This window comes from Dermacentor variabilis, chromosome 5 (genome assembly GCF_050947875.1).
Source record: "Dermacentor variabilis isolate Ectoservices chromosome 5, ASM5094787v1, whole genome shotgun sequence".
Classification (NCBI taxonomy): domain Eukaryota; kingdom Metazoa; phylum Arthropoda; class Arachnida; order Ixodida; family Ixodidae; genus Dermacentor; species Dermacentor variabilis.
Window position 1 is genome coordinate 52,486,306 of NC_134572.1, and position 18,388 is coordinate 52,504,693.

General features: G+C 43.0%; 1 protein-coding gene across 2 annotated transcripts in view; it reads left to right on the forward strand.

Annotated features, from left to right (window-relative positions):
* Positions 1–18,076, forward strand: part of Cog8 (conserved oligomeric Golgi complex subunit 8) — a 49,250-nt gene extending 31,174 nt beyond the window's left edge. The window contains exons 11-13 of one of the 2 annotated variants that reach the window (XM_075692482.1): positions 6,445–6,626; positions 11,238–11,406; positions 17,667–18,076. In XM_075692482.1, the coding sequence (XP_075548597.1) occupies positions 6,445–6,626; positions 11,238–11,406; positions 17,667–18,044 (729 nt within the window). In that variant the 3' untranslated portion in view covers positions 18,045–18,076. Of the gene's footprint in view, positions 1–6,444; positions 6,627–9,384; positions 9,443–11,237; positions 11,407–17,666 lie in introns of those variants that run through there. The other variant, XM_075692483.1, reaches the window with a different exon arrangement.
* Positions 18,077–18,388: the final 312 nt, after the last annotated feature.

Here is an 18,388-nt window from a genome sequence, read left to right on the forward strand (position 1 = left end):
CCAGATGCTCAGCATAGAAGAGAAATTGGACATCGTTCATGCTATCAGATGTGGCACGAAGAAGTCGGCGATGGCACATAATAGGGATCTAGCATTGACTATGTTGTGTGGCATTTGGAATGCGAAGAAGTTGCTCGGCGGCGCTGCTGCGACTGCGAAAAGATGTCAGCTATAAGGTTCGACTTTTCGTCATCGTTACCTCTGTTGCCAAAGTGTGCTTTACAATTGAGGGACACAGTGATGAGGACGACACGGAAAGCGACAGCACGGGCGATTTGGGCCCAACAGTGGCAGAAGCTGCGCATTACATCAGCCCCATGAATGCAATTGCCGTGACGAGAACAGCACCCCACAATAAAAAAGGCGCCCTGCAACTTCTGCAGCACTACCGCACCCGTGCATGAGGAATATGCAACGCCAACAAGGAATCTGCCATGTGAGTGTTTGTCGCGACAGTGCCTCCTCTATTTTTTAGATGCCCGTCACAGAGGCTACAGCTGACCCCGCAAGCCCTCTCCCGTCACCCTCTCCCATTCGCTTGATTTCGCCGCCTGTGGTGCCACCAGCTGACACTATGCTCGTGGCCGTTCCAACCATCCGAGTACATGTTTAGCAACGTCGTTCGCTGAGCCAAGGCTTCGCGCTCTTTGTTTTGCGGTGGTTGCTGTGTACGAGAAGCATCTAGTTGTCAAGCTTGTTGGTTCTGATGAACAGTGTTTCTGATGAACAGTTTTTATCATAGCCCTGATTCATCACAGCCCCATAGTTTTCATCAAGCATAGCCTTGATTGGAGGGATTGGAATGAAGAGTACATATATACCAAAGCAAAATATTTTTTCTCACTTTACGGTCACCCTAGAAAAATTACGGTAAATTATTTTTGAAATAACTCCCTAAGAAGAATTGGAATCTGCGATAAAAAAAAATCGACCCTGGCTGGTCGCATCTGGCGAAAAAAATTTGCCCTCAAAGGGTTAAAGTCACCAATAAAAAAGTCCACGTCATGACTGAGAAGCTGAACTGCCAAAGCTACATTGAAATTGTTGAGAAGCGAGAAGAAAATGCACCTTTGGATCAACTCATTGCTTATCAGGACACGGGAGGACTGAAGTATCCTACAAATGAACTTTTCTAATTTCTGATAAGCCTAAAAAAATTAGTGGATATTGTTCTCCACTGCAAGAAAGCAATTGATAGGCCATCGGAAACAAATATGGAGCATGCTGTCAGTGTACTGATGGACATCCCAGTCTTGAAATGCAAAAATGATGACCAAGCTCACTGGAAACAGTTCCTGGTGCTTTTGTGCCGCAAGCTTATCAAGCCACTCCTAAGCAGTTGTGCCATTAATGTCACAGACAAGAACTCTGTGATGAAAATGTACGCGAAGAAGCCACTGTCACGTAAAGTTCTGAATTTTTTTATTTATTTATGGATACTGCAGACCTTTTCCAGGCCCAAACAGAAGTGGGTAGATCATTGAGTATAAAAACAGTACAAAACATGAAAATTAATCAAAATAAACGAAATCACTGTAGGTACGTAAACGCTATAGAAATACAGTAGTATTAATACAACAAAGAAATTAGAGAAAAAAAAAACTCAGTTAGTCGGGAATGTAAACTATTAAATCTCAGAAAATGCCCTCTATGTTTATACAAATGAATAGAGTGTTGTGCAATTCACCACAATGCTCGGTAATTTGTTCTGATAAAATATGGCGTAGGCAAATAACAAATATTTATGGGAGTTTACTCTACTAAATGATTGGCGCTTTACAGTGGTTAGTTCTGGTCGAGTAGTTAAAGGGGTCTTGTAAGTAGCGAGAACGAGGAATATTGTAATGCCCATTGTAGAGAAGGTATATAAATTTAAGTTTAGAAATTATTCTGCGGTTTCTTATTGGTTGAAGATTTGCTCTCTTTACTAGACTAGTTGCACTACTGTGTCATGAGTAGTCCGAGTAGATGAAGCGTGTTTCTAATTTCTGTATATTTTCAATTTGGTCAGTTACATATTTTTGAAATGGGTCCCGTATTATGTCTGCATATTCTAATACCGGTCTTACCACTGTCTTGTAGGCATTCAGTTTAACTGATGATGGTTTATATGCAGTCGTCTTTTAAGGAGCGTCAGTTTTCTAAGAGCTTGCTCGCAATGAAGTAATGTGTGGTTTTTAGTTCAGATTACTTCTCAGTGTGGCTCCTAAATATTTGGCCTCATCGTACATGGAGATTTCAGTTTTGTCCAGTTTGTATGTGAAGTTATAGGGTTCTTTTTATTGGTGACTTTAAAAAAAATTAACCCTTTAAAATTAACCCTTTGAGGGTCAATTTTTTTTGCCAGATGCCACCAGCCAGGGTCGATTTTTTTTTTATTGCAGATTCCAATTCTTCTTAGGCAGTTATTTTTTTTTTATTTACCGTAATTTTTCAAGGGTGACCGTAAAGTGAGAAAAAAATATTTTGCTTTGGTATATATGTACTCTTCATTAATGAATAACAACAATAAAAAAAGAAATAAACTTATAAGAATTGAAAATTTTATGCATTGTTATAGTTCTACGCTCTGAAAATGCCCACACGAGAATATTTCACACGACTCAAATGCTCCTGCTCTTACAGTAATATGTACATCCATAGCGTAATCGAACTGCGTACATGCGCGCACTCATGAAAACTGTGTGGTTAGCTGCCCGTCAAAAAAGCAAAACATGTGACAAACTTCCGCTAATCTTCATCTTATCGCCAACCAGAGGCAATTAGTTTTCGCGAGTCTAAAAAAAAAAGCAACGGAAACGCATGTGCGGCGGCATCCTTCCTATACGCACCCCTGTGAGCACTAAACAAGTGAGAAACAAGCAGTCGCCCTTTGAGCTATTAGTAACGAGATAGATCAGTTTTGCAAGCTCAAGAAGCCGAAACCGCCGCTGAGCAAAACCCAAGCCGCCACCCGCCTGCGCGCACGCCAATGTGCGAGCGGTAGTATATAGACGCGCGGAAGCAAACTAGCTCTAAAACAAACCATGCAACGAAAAGTGAGAGAGGGAGGCGCGCAAAAAAAATTTCCTGTATTCCCACATAATGACAGCACATGACAAAAAAAAAAAGTTAGGAGATTGGCGCGCTTTTCAAATATACAGACGGCGCCATAAATATATGGCATTGACCATTTTGGAGTTCATTTGCGGCACCGTATATTTACGTCATTGACCCTCAAAGGGTTAAAAAATTTTGTTTTATTGGCATTCAGCTTCATACCCCATTTCCAGCTCCATACTTCTATGTTTACAGTGAAACCTCGTTAAACCGTAGTTGTCCGGAGCTAGGAAAAAGTAAGTACTAAACAGTAGTACTGCTTAACCGAAATAGCATGAGATCGCCCTCTTACCTGTAAAAAACGGATCTCAGAGAGAGTGCGATGAAAGGGGAAAAAAAAACATGCAGTATTTATTCACTTCGCACGAGAAAAGTGTTATTTTTGTCTGATGCCGCAGCGGCCTAGCAGCGACAACAGCGGCCTCAAACTCACTGAAGCTGCAAGCCAACTTTTCAGCCAGCCCCCTCTTCTTGGCAAACACTCACATGGCAGATTCCGCGTTGGTGTTACGTATTCTCCGTGCACACGCGCAGTAGCTCTGCATAAGTCACGGGGCACCTTTTTCATTGCAGGGTGCTGTTCTCGTCCTGACGATAGCATTCATGAGGCTGACCTATCACGCAGCTTCTGCCACTGTCGGGCCTGAATCACCTGTGCTGTCACTTCTCGTGTCGTCCCCATCACTGTCACTAGTCGACACTTCGGCAACACCAGAGGCAACTATGGCGAAAAGTCGAACCTCGTACCTGACATCTCTTCGCAGTCGCAGCAGCGCTGCCGAGCAATTTCGCATTCCAAGCGCCACACACCGTAGTCAACAGTAGATCCCTGTCACGTGCCAGCACCGACTTCTTCGTGTCACGTTCGATAGCACGAATGATGTCTAATTTTTCTTCTGTGCTGAGCACCTGGCATCTTTTTTATCCGAGGTTCGGCAGGACGTGATTCCTTGGTTTCACAACGCCACAACGCTCTGCCACGGTGCCGAAATGATGTTGATGTTGATGTGGCTTTACACACAAGCACACAGGGTGCTTGGAGGCCGTTGTTTCAATCTCTGAGGCTTGTTGTTCTGCTAGGCCGCCTGATGGAGACGACGCACCACCATGTTTGCACGACAAAAAGTGGAAACACTATGTGTTAACCTATACGTATGCAATAAGCTGGTATGGTTTATGCGAATACAAAACACATTATGTTTGATGGCTGCTGAATTGGGGATTTGACTTTACTACGTTTAAAATGAAACTACTGTTTATGCGGGCATGGTTTAATGATGTTTTATTGTATCAGGGAATTTTGAAGTCTAATTTGATCATCCTGATTGTTTACACTTGTGTGCACTACACAGTCATCTGCAAAAAGATGTATTTGTACGGGTGATTGAATGAAAAATTGTATATCGTTGATGTAAAAAAGGAATAAAACAGGTGCTAAAACCGAGCCTTGAGGTGCTCCCGAGTACACGTCTAACTATTCTGAAACACTGTTGTTTATGACAATGCACTGTTTTCGGTGTTGTAAGAAGCAGGAGATCCGTGATATGATTTGACTGCGATTTTGAAAGCCACAAGCTTTGTTATCAAGTCATGATGCCGAACTAAGTCGAAAGCTTTCGAGAAGTCAAGGAACACTGCGTCAATCTGACCCCCTTTGTTAATTGCATCAAAGAAGTCATGGGTTATCTTCGTAGGTTGTGTTGTGGTTGAGAGACCTGTTCGGAAGCCATGTTATGGACTGAAAAGGAGATTGTTAGTTTCCAGATGAGTTATAACAGCTTTGAATATCATATGTTCAAATAATCTACAACACGTACATGTCAGTGAGATAGGTCGATAGTTGTTAAATTCGAGTTTAGAGCCCGACTTGTGTATAAGAATAATTTAGGTGCTTTAGGTGCGAGCGACAGCATGCGAGGGTGAGCCAAAAAGGATGGTGGCTAAACGAGCACAGTCATCCTGCATGAGCAAGGAGGGGGGGGGGGGGTGCTCTTTTTGCGGTAAAGCAATCCAGTGGACTCGAGGGGAAGTGGGATGGGCAGGTTGGCGCATTTTGCCTTAGTGTGACCATGGCTGCACATGGATGTAAGCACGCCTGAGCACATACGTAGCGCAACCAGGGCGCACTGCTTTGAGGTAGTGTCAGTCGGCTGCGTGGGCAAAGAGTGGGCTTGCTGAGATGGCACAGAATCATGTGCACTGTCTTCCCACGCATTTATTACTGGAGGTTGCTTAGTCTTGAGTTTTGGAGATGAGTTGAAGAGTGAGGCAGACGAAGCATTTGCTCCCTACAGCCAGTGCTTTTCATGATAGCACCGTCCCACTGCAAGCGAGACTATCAATTGCAGGGGCAGAGTATACATGAAAGCGTGGCTGGCTTCATTTGTTGCCGCCGATGTGAAGATTTCGTTGAGAGGGCATAAACCATATGTTTAGTTGCCAACTCTCGCATTCAACAAAATGAACTTCTTTCTCATTCAAATTTGCTTTTTCGAGTTGCCTGATATATGAAAGATCTTGCGGCCTCTTTTGTGTAAAAAAAAATTCATTAGTGTCTGCACTTATTTGCGTACAGGGCTGAATTTCAATATAACAAAATTTCGATATAACCAAGCAAATTTCCGATTTTAGTGACTTTATTATATCGAGGTTTAACTGTGTCAGAAGATTTCAAGGTCATAGAATTGGGTCAACTGGCACGAGACCGTTGTAATTGAGGTAACTGGGAAAAGCTTTCATTCTCAATTAGGCATAAGAATGTCGCAGTTTTGCCTGAAAGGCAAAGCATTGATTGTGATAACAAATTATGAGACAGCTATACAAAGTAAGAATGGTAGTTTTATCAGCTGTGTAAACTTGTAAACATTCACTTACTAACTAAATTAACAAGCATAGTGTCTCGTGTGCAACATGAACATATCTCATTCAATGAGTGCGGGCACTCACTGTCAGAACGCTGCCGTGCCAAAGAGCGGTAGCAGCAGTGAGCAAATTGCTCTTCGTGCTGCCTCTCGCTTCAGTGCAAACTAACTGGCAAGAACACAGTACGCACGAAGTTATGAGCCCTCAGCACTCCTATACTCTGTATCCACCATAGATCACTTACAAGATAGAGCCGGTGCGGCCGCACTCAGCCACGCCGTATGCAGCCACCGCAGTAATGCCCATATAGTAATTGCTATGGTAATAAAATAGGCTGGTAGTCATGATAAATTGTAAAATAGTTTCCACTGATTGTCTTAGATGATTGTCTTAGATGACGAAATGAAATTTTTGTGCTCATATCATGCTCTCTGCATATTTTGTTGTCTTATGGTCTTTCGTTTTCTCTTTTCCCAAATGCAGGAAAATGTGCAGCCACCTTTCTCACTGCTTGAGTTTGAGCCACTGTCCCAGTACTGCAATGCAGTCCTTGGAGCCTTCAACGAGCTCCGGCTCTGTGCCTGCCTGTCACTGGCACGAGAGATGACAATTGTGTTGGATGCCTCTTTGAGAGCCGTCGTCAGCATTATTGTTGACTATCACACGTGAGAAAGTGCTGGCTTTTGCCTACTCAGTTATAGCATTCTCCTGTATTTCACATTGTCTACACCAGGGGTTCTCTGAGTTCCACGGAATCCTGGGGTTCCACTAGCAGTCAGAGCAACTCTGACCCCATACCGTTCTTCCTCATTCACTGTCACATTTTCTTAATCTAGAGATGAAACCTTGCATTGCATTTTGGATATAACAGAGCCACCACCTGCCACATCCACACTTTGCTAGTCTGTAGTCTGTGAGTAGCGAGAGACCCGCTTGGCAGCAGCATACATGACTCATGACTGTGCAACTTGCAGGCCCATGGTGTCTGCACTGAGCGCTTTTAATTCGAGCTCACGAGTGTAGTTTGCAACACATGAGCAGGAATTCACTTTTAAGTACTGCATGATGAGCAATCCTTCTGAATTTAGCACTGTTTGTCTGGTTGACTCACTTTGTTGGCAGATATCGACACTGGACACTTAGACGGCATATTGAAACGGACACTCGAGGTACATTCACGCGTTATTTGTGCTTCAGATGCATTGGTGTCAGCGCAACGCAATTTTCATACAAGCTGGTTTGCTAGCGCACTACATCAATTCTGAAAACACACGACAAATCATTCATATGTGCGAGAGGGGCACTGCTGCATGCCAGGCAACATGGCCATTTAGGCTCAGCATTGTGATCGTTACATCGGAGACCATTCGGTAGTGCAAGTGACTTGCGACATTTGACAAAAGTAAAATAAACTTTTGTGCATCCAACACTTCATTTGCATGATGGCACTGTTTGTGACACGTAGGACCTACAGCGGTAGCCGTATGGTCAGCGTGCACTGCAACATGATGCATCAAGTAGTGCAGGTAAAAAAAAAACACTTTTTCATGTGTTATTGTGATTGCCTCGTGGCCTTCAAGCAATGGCCTTCAAGACTAAGGATGACACACCAAACCATGACTAATGGAGGTCATGGCACACGCAGACGTGAAGGCAGTGCTATTTTGGTTAGGTGGATCCAGAGGATTCAGAGGAGGCACTTCCCCTCTTTCCTGAGACATGCCGGCACTTCGTTGCTCACAGTATCAAGCATATGGTGACCCCCTCCCCCCCCCACTAGTTTTGTTCTATGCTTTAATGAGCCTGTATACAGTGGAACCCCGTTCATACGTTTTTCACTGGACCGGGGGAAAGAAATGCAACAGCCGGGAAAACGCAACAGTGAGGAAAGCTCCGAAAATGAATGAAAAAAGTGCAGCTTCAACTGTAGACAATTTATTTCCACAGAGTGCGCTTAGGACTTTAAAAAGTTTAGAATGGTGGCTTGCCATTTCTTTCGCTCGCTAGAAATCACCACACGTTTCTTAATAGCCTGGAAGGCCGCATTGCTGTCAGCGTCGCTGTGAGGTGCGACGCATTTGCGGAGGAGGTGCAGAGCTGCGATGGCTTCTCCAAAGCTAGGATTTGGCAACTGCCCGGCATCATGCTCCTCATTGTCACCACGCCACGGCAATGGCAATGGACAAAGGAATATCCGCTGGAAATTTTGCCCTCTGTGGCGTAATCATGCTAACGTGCTAACGATTGTTTAGTATTGCTGCAGAGCGCGCGCGTCTGAGCAGCCCGGTTGCACGCGGCGCGGCGTGGTTTCGCGAGAAATGTAAACAAGAGAGGAGAGCTGGCCCGATAGGCGGAGCAACGCCATGAGCAATGCCAATTTCCGGCTTCACTTTAGCTTCACAAAGAGTGACGTCAGGGCCTCTCCCAAGTTTCCTTCCTCCGTGAGTCGACCCGTCCAAAAACCATGCGGTGACCGTAATCACAGTGATGATAGTGAGAGCATTTTTTACGAATGGCCACTTAGTGGCGGCCTATCAAACTGGCCTGTGGCTTCTTGCAGCCAGTTCTATAGCCAAGCCCGGCCAAAACTCGTCAAAAGCCAAAATGGCGGTTGGAGCGCGTTGCCTACTTTATCCCAGCCGGGTTCGGGGTGCTAAGTTGCGACGTATCACGCGGGAACGTTTTCACAGCTAATACCTTACAGCGGAGTTTCTTATACATAGGATCCTATGGAAGCTATGCCGGGACTGGATGAAAACGACGTAGCAGCCGGGAAAACGCATCAGTGAGGAACGTAACAGTGGGGTTCTACTGTAGTGTGTCTGTGTGTGGGCACATGGGTGGAAAGAGGGGGAGAGTTTCATAGCACTCTGGCAAAGCTGGTGGCGTTCCCTAAAGCCAGAGAGTTTGAGAACCCCTGGTCTGTGTACACCTGTGAGCAACATATGAGCACCGAGTTTGCTTTTCAAACAACAGTTACTTATTATGTTAGACTTTGAACCTGACATGTCAACATCTGTGGAGGAGCTTTCCCATTAAATGTTTAATCTCATCAAACAGTTTTATGTTTGGCGTAAGTATTTGCTGTTGGATGCAAATTTGAATTCTCCCTTTTGTATTTACAGCACTTACGCAATCGTAACACGCCCCCAAATCTAACGTGCACCCAATTTTTGCAATTTAAAAGCAAGAAAATAAAAGTGCACTTGATAATAAGATCCCCCTGATTTATAAAAGAAAAATGTATCAAGCCCCCCCCACATTTGCGATCAAAATAAAGAAAAAAAGACAAGAAATAAAAAAGAGAAAAAAAAAAGACAAATATGTAGAATTTGCCTTCACAGAAAAGAAACTTTTTTTTAAAATATGCTTCCATAATGAAAGCGGTGTGTGATCGTCGCCACTTGTGCTTCATTGGCCCAGGTGCAAAGCACACAAGGCGGTATCCTCGAGCAATTGCATTTAAAGGTAATGCTATCACATTCGCAAGATTTTACATGACTCTACATCGAACTTCTCGAAGTATCTGGTCAACAGTGTTTCTGAGACTCTGTGCAGGTAGTGAGCTTGGCACAGTGCCGCCGGTGGCTGCATACACCGATGCATCTGGTGCCTAGTTGCACAGTATCTCGCGAAAGTGATAGTGTCTCTGTAGCTTATAGACCAAAAATACCGCTCCAGATCGTAGTCGAGCACAAAATGAACCTAAAGCAACCTTAAAAAAAAATGCTTTGTCACCATTTTTCGATGGCGATGACACTGCGTCTGGCGGCTCTGATGGTAGGCTGCTACCAACACTGTGAATGCAGTTTTGGTTCCATATCTGGTTGTAACGTGCAGGCAAGTTTCAGACCCATTTTTCTCGAACAGAAGATGCGCATTGAATTCGTGTAATTGTGGTACCTTGAGAGTGCATCGTAATTGTAAATAGACTTGATTGTATCACACTGCTTTATTGAATGCTACCCTAGATGTATATTATGGTGGTTGAACAGCTCCTACATCCCAGTAATGAGTGTGTGGTCATAGGTTCATGCTATGACCATGGTGCCAAAATTTTTAGAAGAGTGAAATACAAAATTGCTGTGCACTTGAAATTTATGGGATACTATTAGGGGGGGGATAATATCGAGGAACGATTAATCGATTAAACGTATATGGCGATATGATTAATCATTATCAATGTCCCCCTGTCATTTAATTGACTTCATTGATTAGACATGTTCAATTAATTATTTTCTTGAGTTTGACAGAAGTGGCGCTAAAATTTTGAAATTATACTAAAATGGTGGAGCACGAGCAATGACTGTGTGGCTGTGTAAAGTGATTGTTGACTGTTGACTGGCATTATCAAACTTTAACTGAGCTGAAACCAAGATCTGAGTCAGTGTGTTGTGCTGTACCAAACTTTATATTGTTGGTACAGCCAAAGTACAACCAAAAAATATGTTGTTGTAGACCGTGTATAATGCATCTGCACCCCCAGATTTAAATAAGAAAATTCCAAATATATATATTTGTTTATTGTTTATTAAATCAGAAACTAAAAATTGCTTTCTTTTCTGTGGAGGTAGCAATAAATCCAGCTTATATTTGTCCAGTCAGAGTTGTAGTAATTCACTGCTCAGTAGTCTTGTACAGGGACCTCCGTTTTTGTTCTAACCAGTTTAAAAGGAGACTTTGTGCTTACGATTGCTTTCTTTCCAGTCATATTTCGCAAGATCGCACTTTGGTCCAGTTCATTCAGTAAATCACTCCGAATACTTACTTGTCTGCTTTGTTAAAAAAAAATTGAAAGCCATTGTTGTACAGGGTGTCTGTCGGCAATTGAAAGTCTTGTCAAACTACACAGTGAATAACACCATAGAACAATGAAGAAAATTTTGGACTATGTATTGCAGTCGTGCAAAATTCAAATGGACAGAAAGAAGCACAAAGTAGTAGATTTTCTTTTAAAATTGTCATAATAAAAGGACAGGTCACCTAGCATGTTGCTGTTATCCTTCTTAACCTATACAAGCTTGGTACAGTAACTAGATTTAGTGAAAACAAACAGGCCAACTTTCGTGGATAAATATTTAGGAGAAAGGAAGGAAACACAATTTAATTTATTTCTGATAAGTTTGAGCTGGTGCCACTGGTTCTTTCACAAAAATGAAAACAAGAAGGTGCTGCCACAACTTTAATTTATTACATCCTTTGCACGCTGCAATCCCTGACGGGCGAAATATGTGGTAGTAACAATGCAATATTTTTTTTTTTTTTTCTGAATGCAGTGCAGAAGAACCCACATTGACGGAGAAGGAGGCAGAGACACTGTCCCGCTTCTGTGGGTCATTTGCCAATGAGTTGGTGCCATTTCTGAATACTTGTCTCTCACTGCTGTTCCCAGCTGCTGAGATTGGCAAGCTGTTGGGAGTACCACCTACCTATATTGCCAGGCTGGTCAGTTGTGTCCTTTATTATGTATTGTTATGTTCCAGTGTGTTGCTTTGTATAGCTAACAATTTTGCTATCGCAATCGATGCTTTGGCTTTCAGGTAAAACTGACTTTCTTTTTTATTTAGGCTGTCAAGTTTTTAATAACAGTTGTTGAAGCTTGCAAATTTTTAGACAACGAAAGTGTAAAGTTTACAACTCTGTAACTCAGCAACGAAAAAATTTCATCCAATAGTACATCTAAAGCGGACAAATTTGATGTATTATACATGGCTCCCCACTACACTGCTGATACAGTCTACGCTCATTACAACGGACCCGTGTACAGCACACTTTCGTATATAATGGACCATATTTCAGCCTCAGTTTGTTCTACCGATTTTATTAATGCAATGAAGTTTTCTTTTAACGGGCTGCGCTACAACGTGCTATTGGCTACAGTGGACGAAATTAGCGGCAATTTTTTTCAACAACGGGCATATAAAACGTAGTTCTGCCATTTCGACACAGCCTGACAATTGACTTACGAGGATGAGCCGACGATCACAGCTCAATATTGCGCGCACGAGAGAGGACGGCGGGGTGGAAACACGCATTCTTCTTTCGGCGCGAGCTTGGTGTGGGGAGAAGCGAGAGAGAGGGAGGTGCTACTTCAGTTGCTGCAGCTTACAGTGCAACCGCCGTATCTTGAAAGCTATCTGAGATGTGGACAAAGTGCTTGCCCGCACGGGTGCTGTATCTTGAAAGCGATCTGCGATTTGCACAAAGTGCGCCCAGTGTCGGTAGCTTCGTATGCACTGTGCTTTCAACGTTTAGTTCGCGCTGAAGCAAGAGACAGCACAAAGGTCAATTCTGTCGCAGGTGCCGCCTCACTTATCTTGCTTAATTTGCTATTGCAATCGATGCTTCACCTTTTGGGGGAAACTGCTACCTTTTTGTTTGCTTTTTACATTGGAAGTTCGTCACTCACTCTTTGCAGTAAGGTCGTTAGACATCGCAATGAAAGTTTCGGAAGTGAGGTGTTTCGAATATTACAGTCTTCGGATAAAATGGACGTGTTTTATCGGATTATCAGAGTCCGTTGTAACAAGATTTGACTGTATGTGAGTAGTACTTTTGCAAAACCCTTGTAAACATTGTAACAAATTCATGTAAGCTATAAATTGATGCATCACATTTGTCTGCTTTGGATGATCTAACAGATGCAATTTACTGAAGTGCCATGTAATGTATGTTCTTGGTGCACAGCTGTGAATTCGTAAATTTCATGCTTCTATATTGCTCGAACTTGCTCATTTTTAAATATTTCTTTTGAGAAATTCAGCCCTTGAATCACAATTCGAAGCACTAGAATTTAGCTTTTACTCTCAGATGCAACAAATTTCATTTAAAATCAGCTCAGAGGTTGTCTCAGAAAAGCGTTCCTGTGTTCTACATGTCTTTGAATAAGGGGCATTGAAGCTGGGCATGAGCTAGAGCTTCCTCTTAAAACCCACAATTAAAGGGCATGGCTGGCATTACTGTTGCCAGCATGCGCTTATAACTTTCTATCGGTGAAGGTATGATGAGCATGTGTTGCGAGGATCATACATATGCCTGTCTTCTGGCCATGTCTACATTGTGAAGGACATAAGTCAGGGTATGGGTGTGTGCTGGAATGGTCCTGGAGTTACTGGCAGGCACTGATGATACACCTAAAGGCAAAAGCCACAGGCATTAGATAGCACTGTGTGCTTCCCAGTAACCTCTTTTATTGGGGACACAGCTGGTCATGTATTTGTATGTTGTTGTTAACAGACCTAAGCTCTGTACTTCCATTTGACACTAAAGGGCAGGCAGGTGTGCTTTATTAACTGTGATTTAACTTTTTTTTCTTGATGTGAGGACTATTTATTATTGCGATAGCAATTATATGGACACTTCAAGTGAAATTACACCGTTGGTGTTGGCGTCAGCGCATGGCAGTCTGTGGTGGCATGGCCAACACGTGCTGTCTTGTAGGCAATCCGTGGTGGGTTTGAGGGCTAGCCGACCTGAAAGCTGATGCTGTCGTGTGCGCTGCGTTCTAATGCACCTAGTTCACGTTCAAGTGAGAGGCAGCACAATGGAGAATTCACTTGCCGTTTCTGCCATTCTTCATCACGCTAGCATTCTGATGGTGAGTGTTCGGGTTCATAGAGTGAGATGTGTTTCTGCTTGCCTGTGCATGCGGGACACTGTGCTTGTTAATCTAGCTATTGAGTGAATGTTTGCAGCAGTTCATATGACCGATAAAATTGCTGACCTTACTTTGAATCTTTGAATTGATTTGTCCAGCTGAAGAAACCACACGGACAATGGAGAAACACACGTGGACAGCGCAGTCGGTTCATTCATGTGTGCTTCTCTGTCCATGTTGTTTCCTGTACTGGACAAGTCAATTCAAAAATGAAGCAAGACCAATTAGCTCGGCTGTCAGTTCTGTTATATGTGACCTTACTTCATATAGCTGTCTAATAATGTGCTCAATCTTTTTCATTTGTTTCTTAAGAAAGACAGAAAATTTTCTTTAGTGTCTCCTGTAGGCCACGTACTAGAAGCGTTGTGAAACAGAATACAGTATAACCTCGCTGATACGATCCCATTTCATACAATTTCCCAGCAGCAATGTACATGATTGAGAACAAAAAAAAAAATTGCCCATTGTAGCTGCACTTCTTTTTTGTTAGTTAATACATTCCCGGAGAACACAATCTTGTGGCACCAATGTTCAGTAGATCACCAAAATGTGATCATATTATATACATTTTATGGCCGCTAGTTCCATGTGAACAAGAAAAGGCACGAGGCATATGTGATAAAGAGCAGTAAATGCCCGCCATGGAAGCTTCCACGCAGCACTAGCCTGCCTGGGTCACGAGAAAATACCGGCACATACTCAGTTTCCTCTTACAGTCCAGCAAATCTCCTTCAGGGTGGTCACACATTGCATTCACAGTTATCGCCGCCAACCCTATTACAATAAGCATATTCACCTGTCTGTTTTACAGGGTAGCACTGTTGGAAGTTTACTGCACGCTTTTAATAGGTGATAACCCAAATGTGCAGTTGTTCCCTGTTGCAAGCTGTGAGAAGTGAGCACCATGTTTTGCTCGGTGGCATCCTATTCCATCGTCACTCACCAGCTCAATATCATTTGTGTTTCCCGTCACTGTCTCAAAACACTTTGCTATGAGGAGATGACAAAGCACGTCTCAGGCCGCTCAAACCCCACCAGCTTGGTGTTGGTGTTGGTGATGTGTTGGTGTTTCAGGCTGCAACGAGTTTTCGCATTACGTAAATGTCAACTGCAGTTTAATCTGCCAAATTCTTGTAGTGACTTCAGGTCATAGACTTTACTGGTTAGTATGTTTTTCCTATAACTTTTTCGAGAACATGAACAAGGTTCCACTGTGTTAAATTCTGCTGTCTGTTTAATTTATTTGCATATTACAGAAGTTTTGTTCACTTGTACCTATGAACAGACTTAGTTTGTTTAACCTTAGCACCAGTGAGGGTTAGGGCATGTTTTGTGTGGTGGTTCAAACCACACCAAATCCACTTAGTGTCGTGTTTCTCAGTTTAAGAGGAAGCTTTAGCTCGGGTGCTCCTATCTAAATACATGTAAAAGCAGAATTCGTTTTTCTCGGCAACCACTGCACCAAATTTGACGAGGTTTGTTGCATTTAAAAGAAAAACTTAGGATCTAGTGACTGTTGGTTTCAGATTTTTGATTTAGGTCGTCAATTTTTTATTAAAAATTGGCAAAAATTGAAAATTTTCAGAAAACGAAACTTTCAAGTTTACAACTCTGTAACTCAGCAACGAAAATTGATAATACAATTCCGTGAACTGCATCTAATAGTACATCTAAAGCGGACAAAATTGATAGGTTACACATGAATGTCAAAAAATATTGTAAAATGGAAATATAGGTTTTGCAGAACCCTTGTAAACAACGTAACAAATTCACGTAAGATGTAAAATGACGTATCGAATTTGTCCGCTTTCAATGATCTGATGGATCTCGTTTACAGAACCGGAATATCTGCTCTTGATGCAGAGTTATGAATTTGTAAACTTCATGCTTCTATTTTTTTCAAACTTTCGAATTTTTGAAAATCTTTTTAACAAAATTCAGGACCTAAATAGAAATTCCGCCACCAACAGTCACTAGAATTTCACTTTCCCTCTCAAGTGCAACAAATTTCATTAAAATCGGTCCAGGGGTTATCTCAGAAAAACGTTTTTGCGTTTTTACATGTATTTGAATAGGCTGCATCGGAGTTGGGCCCGAGCTAAAGCTTCCTCTTAACTAGAATACTTCTCAGTTTAACTAGAGTACAAGTTATTCATTTTTATATTCTCATGAGGGAGAATTCTGCACCAATTGTGCTATTTTGATACTCAACTTGCACCCAAAGCTCACAAAATGGGCGTAATTATGTCCACACTGTGCCAGAACATCTTTGGCAGGATTGGCTTTGGCAGGTGTCAGCGAAGGATTGCCGGCACGGTGCAAGGCATTGTGTCCTTGGTCTCACAGGGCACGTAAAATAACTTTTGTATTCTCTCCACGAGTGAGCGCGAACAGCCACACCTAATTAAGCCCTGTCAATAAAAGTTAAAGGTAGCGACATCCTTTGATCTTGCCGCCAGAGCCAGCAAGCTAGGAGGTCCAACGCTTATCCACGCTTCTCTTGGTAGAGCGGAGTCACATGATTTTGCGGGCGGCATTTCGACAGAAATCTGTGTGCGAGCATCCACGCGCTGCTGGCCGCATCTTTTTTTTTTATTATTATTATTATTTTCTTTTTTTTTTTACTGGCAGTGGCACCATGACCGCTGCTCATGATTGCGTTGCGCAGCCCCGTTATTGCGTCGATCGCTAATCCTGATATCACGTCAATCACGTTGCTGTGCAGCGTGATCGTTGCACTAAAGAAGTGGAATTTGAGAGGGCAAGCAATGAACAGACTGGGAAAGGAGAACCCAAAAGAGGAAGAATGTCGCTTTATTTAGCTTTTACGGGGGGCTTGAACTCAATCAGTCAGTGTGAACTCCAGATGTCTAGGTGCTTCTAGCAAAGCGAACTCAGTCACCTGCAGTATCTTGGTTTGATCTAGTTAGTGCTGTTGCATTACCTAAAGATGTCTTTGAATAAACCACTGTGGTGTTTGCTCAGCCTACTTTCTTCACAACTTCTGTTGGAAAAACCTCCAGGCACTTCGCCTGTGAAAATGCCTTTAGGCTGCTCTTCAGCACATTATGTTGCAGAATGCAAGGGGTTGTGACAGTTACCCCACTTACCACAGCAGCTACTGCAGTAGCACTGCCACGCAACTTCTTCGCATTCCAAATGCCACACACTGTAGTCAACAGTAGATCCCTGTCATGTGCCAGCGCCGACTTCTTCGTGTCACCTTCGATAGCATGAATGATGTGTAATTTTTCTTCTATGCTGAGCACCTGGAGTCTTTTCACCCGAGCTTCGGCATGACACGAGCCCTTGCTTGCACGATGCCACAACGCTCTCTGGCATGGCACGGCGTCGAAATGGTGTTGATGTTAATGTGGCTTCACACGCAAATGCACAGGGCACTTGGAGGCCGTTGTTCTGATCTCTGAGGCTTGTTGTTCTACCCGGCCGCCCGATGGAGACGACGCACTGCCGTGATTGCGCGACAAAAAGGGAGGGGGAAACACTATGTGTTAACCGATACGTATGCAATAAGCTGGTATGGTTTGTACAGATACAAAGCGCATTATGTTCAGCGGCCACTGAGTCGGGGATTTGACTGTAATACTTTTAAAACGAAACTGCTGTTTAAGCGGGTATGGTTAAACGAGGTTTTACTGTACAGATAAAATTGCTGACAGACATCTTGTCGTAATTTGTCGTTACACCATTGACTGAAAAGGTTCCATTGGGGCCTTTGCCTGATCCTCATCATCAGCATGATTGTCTGAAGGCTCTCAACAAATTTTTACGTGACAGCAGATTGGGCAAGAGACTTTGAAGAGTCTTGGACCATCCATGTTTTTCACTGCCATCTTCATCCTCATAATCAACGTCTTCTCTATTCTTTCTTTCTATGCCCATTCCCCTTCCCCCATCCCCAAGTAGCAGGTCAGAAAATTGCTTCAGGCCGATCCCTCATCTTCTCTCTTATTTTTCTCTCCCACATATGTATAGAATGTATGATAAGGCATATCAGCTTAATAAACCTCGCTCCAACTTTTCGTAGGAGAACATGGGCCACCTCAAGTGTGAGGACATTGTGCAGCCCATGAAACACCTTGTGTCGGACTTTGAGGAGGACTTCGCCGTGCCTGCAAGCTCCGAAATAGACGAAGTGAATTTCGCAGACGAAAACGAATCAGACACTGCATTGGCAGCAGAGCAGAAACACTCTGCCGAAACCCCAGATGAAGCAGCAGCCTCAGTGGAAGACACAATACCGGCAAGCAGCATCGATAGTAAGGATGAGGCAGTGTCCTCACCTGCTCTCATGATCAATGCTGAGCATTCTGCTGTTGTGGATCATCCTGCTAGCACAGAGATTAGTGCTATTGCTGAGCCTTCTGTACATGATACAGTGACAGACAGTGGACAGAGTGAATGAATGACTGTGTAAATAAACAAACATCAATGTTGTGCCTTGTAAATAAAATGTTTATTTTCCTGCAGAATTAATTTAATTCTGTCCTTGAGCCTTCTGCAGCCGATGCAGGTAAAGTGAGAAAGCTTAATTGAGCGTCTCCTGATTGACACTGAACATAAAGGAATGAGTGAGTCAATTGATCAGTGCCCTCCTTGTGACTTATATAGCTGACGCAGTGACAGACAGTGAATGTGAGTGGAAATAAACAACTATTTAAGTCAATCCACATAAATGTTGTGCATTGTAATTCAGTTTTCCTTTCCATTTGTAAACATCAAGCATTTCATGAATGAATGACTATTTTA